At 31.4% G+C, this 16,258-nt stretch overlaps 1 protein-coding gene across 1 annotated transcript in view; it reads right to left on the bottom strand.

Annotated features, from left to right (window-relative positions):
• Nucleotides 1–1,936: 1,936 nt before the first annotated feature.
• The window catches only part of LOC148302428 (uncharacterized), a 173,040-nt gene continuing 158,718 nt past the window's right edge, over nt 1,937–16,258 (bottom strand). Inside the window, exon 4 of the mRNA XM_088271607.1 lies at nt 1,937–3,071. Within this exon, the coding sequence (XP_088127733.1) occupies nt 2,200–3,060 (861 nt within the window). The 5' untranslated portion in view covers nt 3,061–3,071 and the 3' untranslated portion in view covers nt 1,937–2,199. The remainder of the gene's footprint in view (nt 3,072–16,258) is intronic.

The raw sequence follows: 16,258 nt of genomic DNA, 5'->3' as shown, positions 1-16,258 counted from the left end.
ATCTGTCTTTGTAAATAATTTTCGAAAAAAAGATGTCTTGAATGATCAAGAATTTCAAATATTTGAAGGTGGTTTGGTCAGGAGTCAGAATAATCGGTCTGTATGTATTAAGAGATGCATGAATATGGAAGAGGCGAAGATTGTTAGCAATGTCAGATTGGTGTGGCATTTTTTTTCCTGCCTACCCTTGTGGGAAAGCGGCGTTGTGGTTGTTAAGTTTGTTTTTACCTTTGAATATATTGTAGCTGTACTGGCAAAAAACGTTAACTCTAAAATCCCTGTTTGAAAAATCACTGTTATTTAAAGCTTTTAGCCTGAATAAAATTCTTCAAACCCTTATCCACACCCCAATGGTGCATAGGGCACTGCGTCATATCAACGCAGTGTAATCTTGATCGTTAACACCAAAAGGAAAGGTGATCAGCCCTCCGCTCCAGTCCAGGGTAATATTGAGTAAATATTACAGTGAAAAAATCACTTATATTTATTTGATGCCCTCCCTGGGAATCAAACCCGGGACCTCCAGAACGGTAGCTGAGCGTTCTGACCATTACACAATGGAGGCGAACTAAAATATCCGTCATAAAACTTATTCTCAATCAAAATAGAAAAATTTGTGTTTTACTTATTTACCTACACAAATATTTCAATTTTATACTATTTCTGTGAGAGTTAGCGGCTGATTATTAGAAATAGGTATCAAAGCTAAATTGTTCGAAATCTTATAAACCTAAAAGGGTAATTCTATTCCCTGTCCTTTCCTTTTCTTCTTTTCCTATCACTGTCATCTCCTTTTCTCTTTATCCCATCCTTGTCCCATGTCTCTTCTTATATCTAGACTTTTCTTATGCACAGGTATGAAAAACTGTAATTGGTAGGTACTCATGTTTTTTTTGTATTCTGATTTATCATATATCGCTCACTCCTTTCAAGAACGTCATAAATCAAAAAACTTAACTTAAAAATATAACACAATGTATTCAAAATAAATATCAAGTCACTGATTGAGCTTTTTACTATGCAACAGATCTTTTTAGGTAAAACCTGAAGGTTTTTTCTCCATTTGAAAAATATTTAGTTTTTTAAAATAATAATTTTTTAACCTTTTCTTCAAAATATAAAAACAACACTTTCTGCATTGTAGCGGGTAAATATTAAGTTAAAAATATGCCTCTTTTGCTGGGATATTGTACATTTTCTGGCCATTCCGAAAACATGCAGAACTGAAAATTGACAATTTTTGATTTATGACGTTCTTGAAAGTGAGCGATATTGTAACTGTTGTTTTTCCTTCCAATAAAAAAAAATAAAAAAATAAAAAAATTGTCGTAGAGTGGGTTTGAACCGAGAAACTCTGATTTAAAGGTCGCGACACCAACCACGGGACCACAACTCGAGAACTTAAAGTTGAATTTACTTTTAAAACCACATAAATATGACATTTCAAACGACTTTTTTGTATTTGTGTATTTTGTCAGTTTATAGAACGTTGAAAACTTTATAATGCATCATTACTTTGAGCTAACGTTTTTTGCTAGAGCTCCCATGATGAACATATACTTTTGTACGTTTACGTATAAATGGTTTACCATGTTAATATATGCACTCGTACCATTGATAAATAAATACTTACGTTCTTCATTCAGCGTATATCACGTTCCCTCCTAGATTGGCCATCACGGTGTATTCAGTAACGTATTACAATAATGGCGCTTATAAAAGAGTATCAGAAAGTAATTTGAAAGTAAGACACCATTTTACGATTTCGGAGATGATCATTTGGCAATTACTGCCATACCCATTATCGATTACACTTTTACTCGGATATAGTAGTTCCATAGAACCGATGCTCGCATATTGATTTACTGGATGCGAGAAGTTTTACAGTCACTTTCTTCCAAAAATCATAAGGAAAGAGAAATGATAATAACAGCGGTTTACGGTGTAATGTTTTATTGTTCAATATAAATTCTTCTATATATTTTGTATAAATGTTTTCTATTCTTTAATCGCTTAATAATAATAGTAGTTGGTAACAATCGTTTCGCTTTAAGGCAACATCTTATGTTTATACAACGTAAAAAATACTCTTTTTACAAATCTTACAAATATAAATAGGTAGGATTATGTTACACTTATGATAATTTGTTACGTACAATAGGATGGGAAGAGGAAGTGTGGCTAGGCGGGCTAGGCGGGCTAGGTGTTGTCCGGCGGGGGCGCCGGGCGCGCCAGGCGCGCCGCCGTGACCTTGCCCATGAAGGAGCGGATCTCCTCGAAGTAGCAGTCCTCGGGCGGCAGGCGCGTGGCGCCGGGCGGCGCGGGCGGCGCGCCCTCCGCCTCGTGCTTGCGCAGGTGCCGGTCCAGGTTGGTCTGCTGGCCGAAGCAGCGCTCGCAAAGCGCGCACTTGAACGGCTTCTCCTTGTTGTGGATGTTGCGCACGTGGCGCTGCAGGTTACTGGAGATGGAGAAGGAGCGGTCGCAGTACTTGCAGCGGTAGGGCTGCTCCCCCGTGTGCGTGCGCAGGTGGCGCGTGAGGTTGGCGCTGCGCGGGAACACCTTGCCGCAGAACTTGCAGGCGTAGCGGTCGCGCGCGCGCGCGGGCGGCGCGGGCGGTGGCGCGGGCGGCCCGAAGGCGTAGCGTGGCGGGAAGGGCGGGTAGAGCGCGGCGGGCAGGCGGCGCACGGCCTCCAGCACGGCGGGGTGCAGCGGCGGCAGCGGCGCGCGAGGCTCTTCGGGCGACGGTGAGCGCGAGATGAGGTTCTGGTTCTCGTCCTCGAGCCGCCGGCGCGCGAGCAGCAGCGACAGCTTCTTGCGGTCCACGCGCAGGTCGAGCGGCTCGTCGGGCGGCGGCGGCCCGCGCGGCGGCACGCGCGCGGGCGACAGCGCGGGCGAGCAGCGGTTGATGTCGCGTGGCGCGCGCACGTGCAGCGCGCACGCGGCGTGCAGCGGGCCCGGCGGCGGCGCGCCCGCGCGCGGCGAGCAGCGTCCGGACACCATCTTGCGCGGGGAGTGGTCCTTCTCTCGCATGGCGGGCAGCGCTCCGGCCGCCTGGCTCATGGGAACACCTCCTGCCGAAACAGAAAACACACTCGTTAGTTTCATCAACTGACAACAGGAACATACATGTGTCAAGCTAAACTGGCTGTACACAATGGAATCCTGGCAACAAGTCTTTTGTATGGAAGTGAAGTGTGGAGTTGGCAAGGCAGAATGGAAGTAGACTGATTGATCTGATGATCAATTATTTTAAATACTTGGAAATGATCAAGTCATGAACAGATCAGATGCATAAATGTGAAAACAGCGAAGGATGTTTTCAAATACAGACTGGTGTGCCGTTTTATTTTCTAGGCCCACCCCTGTGGACAAGCTTCTTAATACTTAATTATTTCAGAAAAATGCAAACTATGTTGAAACAGAAGAAAGAAGTTCATCAAAGGTTGTAGATTCTACAATCTGAGGACGAGGAGAGCTGACCTAATTAAATTATATTGCCAATACCCAAATTAACTAGCTGCCTGACATATATAAAATAAAACCCGTTCGGGGATCCAAAATAATTGATATACTTTACGGAAAGATATATATGTAGTGATTAGTCATATTTTCTTATTTTGTTTTTACCTTATGCTTTTTTAAATTTTCTCATTTGTTATATTTTCTCATTTTTTATATTTTCTCATTAGTTTTTTTTAAATATGCTTCTTACCTTGTGTTTTCTCATTTATTTCTTTTAAACATGCTTCTTGTGCTTATTTATTATACCTGTTTATTGTTTTTATATATTGCCATGTATTAGTATTAGTTTTGGTTATTTAAAAAATATCTTTTTTGTTACTTTATTATTTGTGTTCCAGTCTTGTTAACCTTAATCCCATGGCCCAAAATGAGAAGTAGAAATTACTCATCGGGAATATTATATGTATATATGATTTATGTATGTAATATGTTTTTTTTTATTATTATTAGATTAAAACCAATATTTTTAGCTTTTCCACTTTTTTATTTGACCAGCGACCGGGTTTCGTCGTTACCGACATCAGACTGGATGTCGGTAACAACGAAACCCGGTCGCTGGTCAAATAAAAAAAAAAAAAAAGTGGAAAAGCTAAAAATATTGGTTTTAATCTAATAATAAATTAAAAATGCAATTCCATCACGAAGTGTCAGTGGATAATATAAATCTATTATGTAATATGTTTTGAAATAAATAAAATAAAATAAATAAGTTGGAATGGAGCCAGGAAGAAGGATAAAATTTAAGGAAAATCCATGATACTATTCACCATTGCACTAAAGAAGATGACTATGGATATTGTCAGTCAATTAGACCTATGGTAGCTGCGTCAGTAAACTGGTTCAAGCCAACATATTTTCCATTTTCCAATATTGAACGAGTGTCTTTGTATCGCGTCTGTGGCGGTACAGACTTTAGCGATAAGTCGGGTCCATTTACAGTCTCGGTGGCCGGTCTGTACGCACGTACACCGAATTGGTCCATCGATCTGATTTCACAATGGGCGTCTCGTAATGGAGATCCTCTACACTCTACAGCAGTGATTCCCAAAGTGGGGTGTACACTCGTCTAGAGAGGCAATGGGCATAAAAAAAACCATAACAGAATTCTAAAATATTTTATGAATGAGGTACAGTGGAATGTCTCAAAACGAGCATAAGTCGTTACGGATTCATATTCGTCAAGCGAAAGTCTCGTTATATGAAAGATATTTTGTTTTGACTAGCACAGAAGTCCTGGCTCACCTCATTTTTTATTTTAAAATATATATATATATATATATTTGTGTTTTTATTATTCACACAAATATTTCTATTTCATACTACATATTTCTGTAAGCCTAAGCGGCTCATTATTAGAAAAAGGTATAAAATTGTGGTAGAGTGGGTCCGAACCGAGAAACTCTGACTTAAGAGTCCGCGACGCTAACTGCGGGACCACAACCCTACATATTTATTTATGCATATTATATAAAAACAGTATTTATTGTAAATGTGCCCTTTTATTCGAAGAATAAATATAATAATTCAAAAAAATATATATATATTAGGTAAATAAAAACTTTCATTGGAGTGAGATGTAGAGATTTCAATAATTAAAGTAAGTTTTGGAAACACTGCTTTGCTGCATACCTACACGCTACACGGTGACTTGAATGCTGATTGACTTTTTGCTTATTTTTTTGACTGGCGAATGCTCGGGAGTGCGTTTAAAGTATCTCATATGCCAAAGCACGTCTCAGGTATTAAAAACTAATCAACAACTTTGTATTTAAAAAAAGAAAGAAAGAAAGCGTAGCTGATTTTTTTTTTTAAATTCTAGAAAATCAAGATCAATTTAGTAACACGAGTACTTTGAGTCAACTAAAAAAAGGATTTTATTACCTATTTTTTTTTAAATTTACTTGTATGCCCCAAAAATGTAGTATTTTTTACACATCTCATCTGCTTCTTGGTAAAAAAATATTGATGTTTATATTTCTAACGGAATATTTAAAATATCATTGATTTTTTTTGTAGAAGATGTAAAAATATAGCATGTTGAAAGAATTCAACATCGCATGGTTAATTTTTAAAGTTATTTTTGAATGCATTTGTCATTTTTGTGCTTTTTACTCGATTGTTTCATTATTATACAGAATGTAAATTTATTAATAGAGGATAAAATTGAACTAAAATCAATCAGTATTTTGCATCTAAGAGAATTACAAAACGTCAAGTGGACAACTCTATATGTACCTATATAATATATGCAAATTGTAAAAAGAAAAACACTTGTTTTTTATGCCACATGAGTTTATTTTATATTATTTTTTGACATCTCATCAAAGATGAAGAAGAATTTGGAAGTCTGGGCATTTACGGGGCTGACGACCGTCATACGCTAAATAAATGCCCAGACTTCCATATTCTTCTTCATCTTTGATGAGATGTCAAAAAATAATATGAAAATAACTCCTGTAATTGGAGATAATCCAGATTTTGTGAACAAGTATTTGGACACACTCAAAATGTTGTAGTTTATTTTATGACGACTAGTTTCTTAAGGTATGCTTCCATCTTCAGGTCTAAATGTAATCTGGTAATAGTATTTAATCAGTTTACATTTAGACCCGAAGTTGGAAGCATAGCTTCATAAGTTATAAAATAACAAGTGTTTTTCTTTTTACAATTTCATCATGGCTGATCCTACCAAAGCGAATGCCGAAACAATGAATAAAATATAATATACGAGTAAACTCTTTATTTGCTTAGCTGATAAAAATATGTAATATTTGTGACACATTCTTTGTGTTAAGTCTGTAGTAAAGTATAACATAAACACGTGTCTATTATGTAGGTGTTTTTAAGTTGGACATTTCTTACTGACAATGGGACTCTTGTAGTCCAACAAAGGAGTTCCGTCTACGAACAGTGGGAAGAATGCGCGTAAAGAGAAGTGCAAAACAAGTCATTTCATAAAACAACAAGCAAATATTGCAAGTCAGTCCATATAACGATTCTTCGTGATACTATCTTCACTTTCCAAGTATTATAGAAGAAAATGTCTCAGGTTTTGACAGATAAATGAAGAAGAAAATGGAAGTCTGGGTATTTACTGGGTATTTATCAGCTGTCGTTAAGTGATAAACCCAGTAAATATTGGTTAAATGATTACTTGACACACGTGTAAACGCACTACAAAAAATTTGAGTTTTTTTTGTTGGAATAACCTATATATATATATATATATATATATATATATATATATATATATATATATATATATATATATATATATATATATATATATATATATATATATATATATATATATATATATATATATATAAATATATATATATATATATATATATATATATATATATATATATATATATATATAAATATATATATATATATATATATATATATATATATATATATATATATATATATATATATATATATATATATATATATATATATATATATATATATATATATTTATAAATATATATATATATATATATATATATATATATATATATATATTTATATATATATATATATATATATATATATATATATATATATATATACATATATAAATATATATATGTATATATATATATATATATATATATATATATATATATATATATATATATATATATATATATATATATATATATATATATATATATATATATATATATATATATATATATATATATATATATATATATATATATATATATATATATATATATATATATATATATATATATATATATATATATATAAATATATATATATATATATATATATATATATATATATATATATATATATATATATATATATATATATATATATATATATATATATATATATATATATATATACATATATATATATATATATATATATATATATATATATATATATATATATATATATATATATATATATATATATATATATATATATATATATATATACATATATATATATAAATATATATATATATATATATATATATATATATATATATATATATATATATATATATATATATATATATATATATATATATATATATAAATATATATATATATATATATATATATATATATATATATATATATATATATACATATAAATATAATTTATTTAAATATTTGAATGTCTAAATTTATTTTATATATGTAGGAAGGTTATTGAAGCACTTGTTAAAATATTAATAGTTCTGTTAGAATTGTTTGGTGCTGCATTTTGGTATTGCAAAGTCATTTTGATATCTCGAAGATGAACTATTCTTAAGATTTAAATATTTTTCACCCTTAAATAGTTGGAGAGTTACTCTTTTTTTGAAAACGGCTTCTACTTTTAGGACTTGTATAATTTGGAATATAAAGTCCATAAATTCTCAACTAAGGACACCACCGTCATCTTTAATTCCACATCGATCAAATAACAAGTAATATTCGAAAATAGTCAGATAACAGTACATATAAACGTATACTTTATTTAAAAAAAATATTATATGGATGTTCAATAATGGGCAGAATGGTGAACGTTACACAAGTGTATAAAATGACCATTCAAGCATTTTGAATATTTATTATTAGATTAAAACCAATATTTTTAGCTTTTCCACTTTTTTATTTGACCAGCGACCGGGTTTCGTCGTTACCGACACCCAGTCTGATGATGTCGGTAACGACGAAACCCGGTCGCTGGTCAAATAAAAAAGTGGAAAAGCTAAAAATATTGGTTTTAATCTAATAATAAATTAAAAATGCAATTCCATCACGAAGTGTCAGTGGATAATATAAATCCATTTTGAATATGCACATTATACTTGTATTTTTCTGCAAAATGTCTTATTTCGCAGTTGCGGCCTTTTCCTGCTCACAGCGTGAGAAGATCTACAACGCATCAGCATTTCCTTAGCGTGTTGCGGTTTGGCATTAAGGGCGATATCTCACACGTGGAATTATCCCCTGGCAGGTTCAACGAGATGAATGGGATTTAAGGCACAACCTCTGTCAAGCAGATCAAGCAAGTCAGGATTAATGCCCTAGCCATAAATAACATCACAAGAAACGCGAGTGGAGAAATGAAAACACACCTCCGTGTCAATTTTGACAGAATTTTTGCTTGAATAATTATTTTGCGAATTTAAGTATTATATTCATAATTTTTCAACGCATACTTATTTTTTTAAAGTTTATTCAATTTTCGATTCAGATTTATTTCATAAATGAGTTCAACTCGTTGATTTTAGAGAGTAAACTGCTGATTTTTTTTTGCATTATATACAGGAATAAATTATGATTTTAAATGGGTGTAAATAATTTGAATTTAATTTCATTAGTTGATTCGGCAGTTACTTTGTGGTAATAATACCTTTAATTCTTTATTTGAGTACAATTTGGTAAATACCTCAATATGTTTCGATGCATTTTGCATCATTTTTTAATGCTTTGAAACACCTGTCATAATAGATTTTAAGAAATTGTGGTATTTACTTAGTAAAATTAAAATTGAAATAATAAATTTAATTTAATTTAATTTGATTATTAATAATATTTTGTGTCTATTTTTGTTTACTTATTCTGGATATGCTTCACATATGAGATATTCATAAACAGATTTTTATTGACGTCTTGAAATAAAATTAACAGGTCTAACGATCTGTACTTGGCTGGTTTTAGTGATCATTTTATACGCTGTTTAACATTCATTAATCTACCCATAATTGAAAACCACATTACTCAAATACCGGAAGTAGTATTTGAAACCTTTATGAAATGGGTCACAAACCATTAAGTTCAATTAAAAATACCATTAAATAAAATATATGAAAACTTATTAACCAAAGAAATGCACATATGAGGTTTCAAATATGTTAAAAATGAACCAAAAGATTAAATAATAAAACCTCCCTGTTTTTATCCATTCATAACCCACAGATCTGTCTTTTATTTACATCAAAATACTTACAAAAGTTGTAAAATTACCCATAATTTATGCGAAAAATCCCAAATGATGTGAACCATTGAATGAACCAAACATACAAAAAATATAAAGGTTTTAAATTTTATTTAATAAAAAGAAATTAATGAAATTCTATAGACTTTTGTCCATAAGGGCGTGTTTAAGGATGGTATTGCTTTCACGTAAAGACTGGTTCGCATTCAGCGCTTCAACAATCAACGGCCATCAACGATCTTCAAAATCTCGTTGAATCTGAATGACAGTCGGAGTCGCGGCCACGCCCGACAACTTGCCAACTTTCATTTTATTACCGTCCGTCTAAAGGCCTGCAATTTGTATGAAATATAGTAATCTGGACGTCAGTCCGGCCGCTGCACGCAACGTGCAATTTGCGGATGTGAAACTGTTTTCACGCAAATCACAGTTATTTGACAGTACAATTCGGAACACCTGTGCAGAATCCTTTTATATTCATCTCAACCAATAGTTTTTTTTTCTGGTAAAAAAATTACTACACAAAATGTTTAGAAATCGCGAAAAATAAAAATTACAAAATATTCCAATTAAAATAGTTTTAGGCAAATGAATAAAGTAACAAACTTATTAACCATCGTGTTTTTTTTCATTTCAGGGGTAAGCTGAGAGAATAGAACGCCACGCCAATCTGTCTTTGCAAACAATATTTTCACATTCATGCATCTCCTCGTACATACCCAACGATTATTCAGACTTCTGACCCCACCACCCCAAGTATTTAAAATACTTTATCACGCCAATTTTCCTCGGCCTTCCTCAGTTTATATTACCAAAAACCTATTATCTATGAAATTTCCAATAAAAAACTGTTTTTGATTTTAGTTATACTTGGTAAATAGATGCGGAATGCATGGAAAGACGTGTCACAATTGATTTTCACAAAACTAAGCGCCTCATTCTTTTTCGTTAATTTTAGTTTTAATTGGTAATTAATTATGTTTCTTAAAATGTATTGTGAAACGTTTTTCGATGCAAAATAATGCGGAATGCGTCAAAACATGTGCCACAATAGATTTTAAGAAATAGTGATATTTACTGAGTAATTTTTTAACTAAATATGGATAGAATTACCACAAAGTAAGGGCTGAATCAATTTATGATTTATTAATAATTATAATTAAAATAAAAACAATACTTCAGGAATGTAACTATCATTAAGAAAAAACTCTTAAAAATAAAAAACATCTCATATGTAGATTATGGTAAAACGAGAGCACTTCAGCAATTATGTTAATTTAAAACACATGCAAGATTGGCTAAGTTTATAGAAGAATGCAAGTGGATGTATGGCGTGCATGATGTGCGATTATTTAACAATTTAATAAACGCATATGAGTCACTTGACTGTTACGACACCATCGTAATGCACATTTACATGATGCATATTTAGGGCGTGAGAATATAAATTTACCCATATTATTTTCTATGAGAAACGCGAGTACTCTCTTTTTGTCACAGTAACTTTCGCTTCTACGCAAATAATAAAGATATACGTAAACTGATGTTGAACTATAATAATGAAAATATGTGGGCGTTGAAACAGATATATGCTTTCAACAATTGTTGAAATGCTTGATATGAACAAGGAGTTATGCTATAAAATTTGTATCATTCATAAATTTCCCAGGCCATAATACAAAATATTGTAAGGAAGTTTAAAAAATAAACAGTGTTATTGTTATTTCACATGCTTATCCATATAATATAAAATATATTATTTTTTTTGGTACAGAAAAAAGAAGATTAATTTCCCTTTCATTGTTTTATATTTACATAATTATTTGGCTCAAGTAAAACAGTAATGTTTCCATTACATATTAGATTAATTTACATTACATGTTTTTATTTAAAAAATAACAGGTCGAAAAGTAAGCTACATAAAAAATATTAAATCATGTTCCCAGGCGTTTTCCAGCACGTAAAAATAATCCATAATTTAGATCAAGCATACAAACAGGGTTTCTGGTAAATAAAAACTTTTTTAATTCAACACACATGGCTGTTGTGAACTCATATGTACTGTGCCATGAGATTGATCATATGCCTAGGAGATACAAAAATTTGAGGAAAATAACAGGTCAAAAAGTAAGCTACATAAAAAAATTAAAATCATGCTCCCAGGCGTTTTCCAGCACGTAAAAATAATCCATAATTTTTATCATGCATATACACAGGGTCTCTGGTAATTTTTTTTTTAATTCTACACACATGGCTGTTGTGAACTCATATGTACAGTACATATGAGGTTGATCATATGCCTAGGAATTACAAAAAATTGAGTAGTGTGGTTGTCAAATCATGGGTACAATGGTAAACATTGCACTTGTGTAAAGTGATAACTTAACCAGCCCATGACGGTTCATAAGCCCTGTAAATATTTAGACATCCGTATTCTTCATTTAAGTTTTGTCAATAAAATGTAAAAATAACTCCTTAGTGAAGAAAACCTAGATTTGTAAACAAGATTTGGACAAACTTAAAATGTTATGAATATAAAATTCAGTTCATAAATATGTAACGAATTAAAAAAAAAACATAAGAAATATTTGTTGTTGACTAGTATTAAAAATTAAATTGTCCGCCTCCGTAGTGTAATGGTCAGCACGCTAGGCTACCATGCTAGAGGTCCCGGGTTCAATTACCAAGAGGGTTAAAATAAATATTAGTGATTTTTCAGTCTTCTGTGTATTTAATATGACCCTGGACTGGTACCTGAAGCGGAAGGCTGATCACCTTTCCTTCGTGTATTTAACGATCAAGATAACACTGCTTCTATACGATGCAGTGCCCTATGCACCATTGGGTGCGAAAAAGGGTAAGTTAGTTTTAAAAAAATAAGGGAAAAGTGATCAAGTGCTTTATTTTAAATTGTTTTTTTTTATTATTAAAAATCGTTGAACAATATTTTGTTAAATTCAAATTTTTCTTGAGATAAATTACATGAAAATAGAGAGGAAAGAAGGGGAAGTCATATGAACTTAATAAGACACTTTTTTATGCATTAGCTAGGCTAATTTATGTGGAATTAAGATGGAAATAGACGATATATCGCTCACTCCTTTCAAGAACGTCATAAATAAAAAAATCGTCATTTTTTAGTTGTGCATGTTTTCGGAATGCCTAGAAAATGTACTATATCCCAACAAAAGAGGCTTATTTTTAACATAATATTTACCCACTACAGGGCAGAAAGTGTTGTTTATTGCATTTTGAAGAAAAGGCATTGTTTAATTATTTTTTAAAAAAAACTAAATATTTTTCAAATGGAGAAAAAACCTTCAGATTGTACCTAAAAAGATTTGTTGCACAGTAAAAAGTTACATAAGTGGCTTGATATTTATTTTTAATGCATTGTGTTGTATTTTTAAACTCTAAAAACGTTCTCCTGAAATATCACGTTTTTTTATTTATGACGTTCTTGAAAGGAGTGAGCGATATGTATGAGTACTTTAATAATTTTCCATCAAATACTTTGTAGCAAAAGTCTCATTAAAACAGACGCGAAGTGTAGGAGCTTAATCTGACAGGGCCCCTAGGGCACTTTAATACCTCCTTCGGACCTGCAATTTATAAGGTGATTCAAAGAAACTATGTCTATATGGTGTTTTTATTCATAAATTACTTGTACGTAATAGCGTCGCACGGTGCGGACACGTCAATCAACATGGGAAATATAGTGCACCCGATAATGAGTTCTTAACACGCATGCCCGCATGTGCGTTGTGACATAGGAACCCGTCTTTATATTCTCAAAGACATAAGTATTGCAATGCATCCTTATTATTTTGTAAATATAATTAAATAACTGTTTTATTTTTAACTCATTCAGACCTTTGTGCATAGTGGATTTATCTCATGATGTTAGTTTATTGGATAATAAATTAATTTGAAAAATCACAAGACTATCGGTAGCAAGTTTTTTGAAATATGTAGAGAAATAAGGGAAAAATGAAGGTAAACTTTACATATTTGAATAAAACGAAAAACGGACACCGCTAAACGTCATCAAATTTTACGTCATCGGCTGTGTTATGGGGCGTATCCCTTTATGTATATGCTTTACAGCGCTGCAATAGTAGTAGTGTGGATTCGATTCTGTGACGTCATTCGTTAGCAACTTACGAAAACACAGTTTTTATGACAGCAAATTAAATGCTATAAATATAAAAAATCGTGTCAAAAAATTTAACATTTCTTATGTCGCTCACTCCTTTCAAGAACGTCATAAATCAAAAAAATTGATTTTTCAGAAGAACGTTTTTGAAGTTTAAAAATATAATACAATGTATTAAAAATAAACATCAAGCCACTTATTGAACTTTTTACTGTGCAACAGATCTTTTTAGGTAAAACCTGAAGGTTTGTTCTCCATTTGAAAAATATTTAGTATAATTAAAAAAAGAATTAAACAATACCTTTTCTTCAAAATGCAAAAACAACACTTTCTGCCCTGTAGTGGGTAAATATTAAGTTAAAAATATGCCTTTTTTGCTGGGGTATAGTACATACAGAGGTATAGTAGAAAATTGACGATTTATGACGTTCTTGAAAGGAGTGAGCGATGTATGAATCGCAAAAATATATTTTTAAATTATATCTGTCACATTAGTGGACAACCATAATTACATCTCTTGAATCATGTTGCGATTACTTGGAGTCTTTAAAAGCCAAAAAAAAAGTTTTTGTTTTAGTTTAGTTACCAAAGTTACCTTAATTTCATGGATATGTAATTCGCCATGAGATTAGATTAATTATGTCAGAACTTACAAGTGCCTTAATTTTAATCGAATTGCAATAAAATTCTTTATGATGCCTTTTGCACGCGACAACATTTATCGCTCACTCCTTTCAAGAACGTCATAAACCAAAAAACTTGATTTTTCAGGAGAACGGTTTTAAAGTTTAAAAATATAATACAATGAATTAAAATTAATTTCAAGCCACTTACTGAACTTTTTACTGTGCAACATATATTTTAAAGTAAAACCTGAAGGTTTTTTCTCCATTTGAAAAATATTTAGTATATTTAAAAAATAATTAAACAATACCATTTCTTCAAAATGCAAAAATAATACTTTCTGCCAAATATTAATATTATTTCTGGTAAATATTAAGTAAAAAATATGCCGCTTTTGCTGGGGTATAGTACATTTTCTGGGCATTACAAAAACATGCACAACTGAAAATTGTTGATTTTTGATTTATGACGTTCTTGAAAGGAGTGAGCGATATGTAGAACTTCCAAGAAATTGAGTAGTGTGGTTGTCAATAATGGGTAGAATTGGTGAATGTAACACGTGTGTAAAGTGATCACTTAAACCAGGCTATGACGATCGTCAGCCCCGTAAATGTCCAGAATTCCATATTCTTCATCATCTTTGATGAGATGTCAAAAAATAATATTACTTTTTAAATCAAACACAGATTTTTTGAGTCTACAAAGTTGTATTTTGTTTTTAAAAAAATACTATGGTATTTAAAATGCATGCATGTAAAAGAGGCGCAGATTGTTAACAAAGACACATTAGGTAGCATTCTAATCTCTCTATAAAAAAATCGCATGAGTATGGTGCATTGTTAAAATTATTTAAGAATTTATTTTAGAATATTTTGCTTATTAACTTTGCAAACCTTTGTGTATAACAGATTAAAATAAATAACAAAATTAAATAAAAATTAAATATATTACATTAATCTTTTTTAAAAGCTTACAAGAGCAATTCAGATCGAAGATCGGCGGCAGCATAAAAGGAAAGGAAAATTTACTGTAGCAATATCGAGATAAAGTTTATTTTTAGTATACCACACAATCTTATACAGACTTGCATTATAACCGATCAAGAGCCATGAAGCGAAATATGTTTATATTCGTTTCATTTAAAAACGTTTCTTATGGAGTCCATATCGCATTCCGGACATTTTTTTCCAACGATCATTACATATAACCATTCAAGGAAGATTTTATGTTCCCGTATTGAAGATGTAAAATTTGCAATTTATTTTATTTCTAGTCCTATAAAGCTAGATAACAAACCGATAAGGAATAAATATGTGACGTTGTGTGTTAAAATAATTGATATAAAGTTTTTAAAGGTAAAGTAATTTTTAACACAAACACACACACACACACACTCACACACACACGCACACACACACACACAAACAAAATAAAATAAGCGCTTTCAAATGAAAATTATATCATATATACGTATATATATATATATATATATATATATATATATATATATATATATATATATATATATATATATATATATATATATATATATATATATATATATAAATATATATATATATATATATATATATATATATATACATATATATATATATATATATATATATATATATATATATATATATATATATATATATATATATATATATATATATATATATATATACACGCACAAATATTTTGATTGTAACTCAATGAAATAAGTGTATATGGTTGGTAATAGAAGCAGAGGAAGACTGAAGTAAACCTGGCACGATCAAGTATTTCAAATACTTAAAAGTGGTCAGGTCAGAGGTAAGAAAAATCGGCGTTTATGTATGACAAAATGCCTGAATGTGGAAGAGGCGAAGATTGTTTGCAAAGACAGATTGGTGTGGCGTTCTATTCTTTCTGTCTATCCTTATGGGGAAGCGGCGTGGTGGTTAGATGGTTAGTTAGTTAGTCAACCAAATTGATATC

Source organism: Brachycentrus maculatus, unplaced genomic scaffold (genome assembly GCF_059751285.1).
Source record: "Brachycentrus maculatus isolate JH-2025_06_01 unplaced genomic scaffold, ASM5975128v1 h1tg000452l, whole genome shotgun sequence".
NCBI classification, from domain to species: Eukaryota; Metazoa; Arthropoda; class Insecta; order Trichoptera; family Brachycentridae; genus Brachycentrus; species Brachycentrus maculatus.
This window is presented reverse-complemented; position numbering and strand designations above follow the sequence as displayed.